Source organism: Monoraphidium neglectum, assembly GCF_000611645.1.
Source record: "Monoraphidium neglectum strain SAG 48.87 unplaced genomic scaffold scaffold01990, whole genome shotgun sequence".
Taxonomy (NCBI): Eukaryota; Viridiplantae; Chlorophyta; class Chlorophyceae; order Sphaeropleales; family Selenastraceae; genus Monoraphidium; species Monoraphidium neglectum.
This window is the reverse complement of record NW_014011638.1, coordinates 1-1,403: the sequence shown is the minus strand read 5'-3', so window position 1 is coordinate 1,403 and position 1,403 is coordinate 1. Positions and strand designations below refer to the sequence as shown.

The following is a 1,403-nucleotide window of genomic DNA, read 5'->3' as shown; positions in this document are numbered from 1 at the left end:
CCCCGCCTCTCCGCGACGCCGACGTCCCTGGTGCGCCCGCGCCCCTGCGCCCCTGCGCCCCCCAGGGAGATGGCCGGCAAGAACAAGCTGTACAAGAGCTTCATCGGCATGGGTTACTACGGCACGCACATCCCCCCGGTGATCCTGCGCAACGTGCTGGAGAACCCAGGCTGGTACACGCAGTACACGCCCTACCAGGCTGAGATTGCGCAGGTGGGCCTGGGGGCTTGGTTGTGGAGCAGAGGCTTTGCGCTGGGGCAAGTACCCTGATTGTCCGAGGTTGTGAAAGGATCACAGACGCGAGGGAACCGCGCTGCTCGCAGCACTATGAGGCAGCAAGGGTGTGGTGGGGGGTGCGAGCATGACCCGGTAGAGCGGGGGGCAGCGAGAGCGCGCGGCGCGGCCGGAGGCGGTTTGATGGACGAGGCGACGGAGCTGTGGGTCGTGTCGGAGCCTCAAATCGGGCGGCGACAGCGCAAAGCTTGCGTGCGACAAGCAGGCAGCAGCTGCACAGCAGAGCTGGGGGAAGCAGGCCGGCCCGGACAGCCTAGACAGCAGGCTGCAGACCTGGGGATGCACGTGGTTGAGCGCTGCGCCACGCCGAAGCCGCAGTCGGCAGGCAGCCCAGGCAGCGGGCCCAGACAGCGGCAGATGCAGCCAGCACTTGTGTACACTGCACAAGATGAATCACCGTTGCACCGCTGCCAAGGACTCCTCGTTTCAAGGCCGCCAGCCGCACACATGCAGCACGCGGATGCCCACCCAAATACTGGGCACACAATCAGCACCGCAAATCTGTCTGGCACTCAGAGGCGTCTCCTTGCCACCCCATGTCCCGCCCTTCAGGGCCGCCTGGAGAGCCTCCTCAACTTCCAGACCATGATCTGCGAGTTGACCGGCATGCAGATCTCCAACGCGTCGCTGCTGGATGAGGCCACCGCCGCGGCCGAGGCGATGACGCTGTGCTCCGCGGTGGCGCGCGGCAAGAAGCCGCGCTTCCTCGTGTCGGTGCGCACCGCAGCTGCCGCACAGCTGGCGCTCGCCGACGACGACGCCGCTGCTGCTGCGTTGCGCCCGACCTCTCTGCCCTGCCGCTGCGGGCGAGCGGGGCTTTGCCAGCACCCCGTAGCCCCCTTGCAAAAACGCGGTGTGCAGTATGAGCCCACGCCGAAACTGACGCCACTTGTGCGTTGCCCCCGCCGCCGCGCGTCCCTCCCCCTTTCAGAGCAAGTGCCACCCCCAGACGATCGCTGTGTGCCAGACGCGCGCGGACGGGCTGGGCCTGGTGGCGGAGGTGGTTGACGAGGACAGCTTTGTGTACGGCAAGGACGTGTGCGGCGTGCTGGTGCAGTACCCGGCCACAGACGGCAGCGTGCACGACTACCGCGCGCTGGTCGACAAGG

General features: G+C 67.3%; 1 protein-coding gene across 1 annotated transcript in view; it reads left to right on the top strand.

The window, feature by feature from the left end:
• The window catches only part of MNEG_9592 (glycine dehydrogenase), a gene marked incomplete at both ends in the record, with an annotated part of 3,189 nt that extends 2,060 nt beyond the window's left edge, over nucleotides 1-1,129 (top strand). The window contains 3 exons of the mRNA XM_014041934.1: nucleotides 66-213; nucleotides 847-1,008; nucleotides 1,106-1,129. Coding sequence (XP_013897388.1) covers nucleotides 66-213; nucleotides 847-1,008; nucleotides 1,106-1,129 — 334 coding nt within the window. The remainder of the gene's footprint in view (nucleotides 1-65; nucleotides 214-846; nucleotides 1,009-1,105) is intronic.
• Nucleotides 1,130-1,403: the final 274 nt, after the last annotated feature.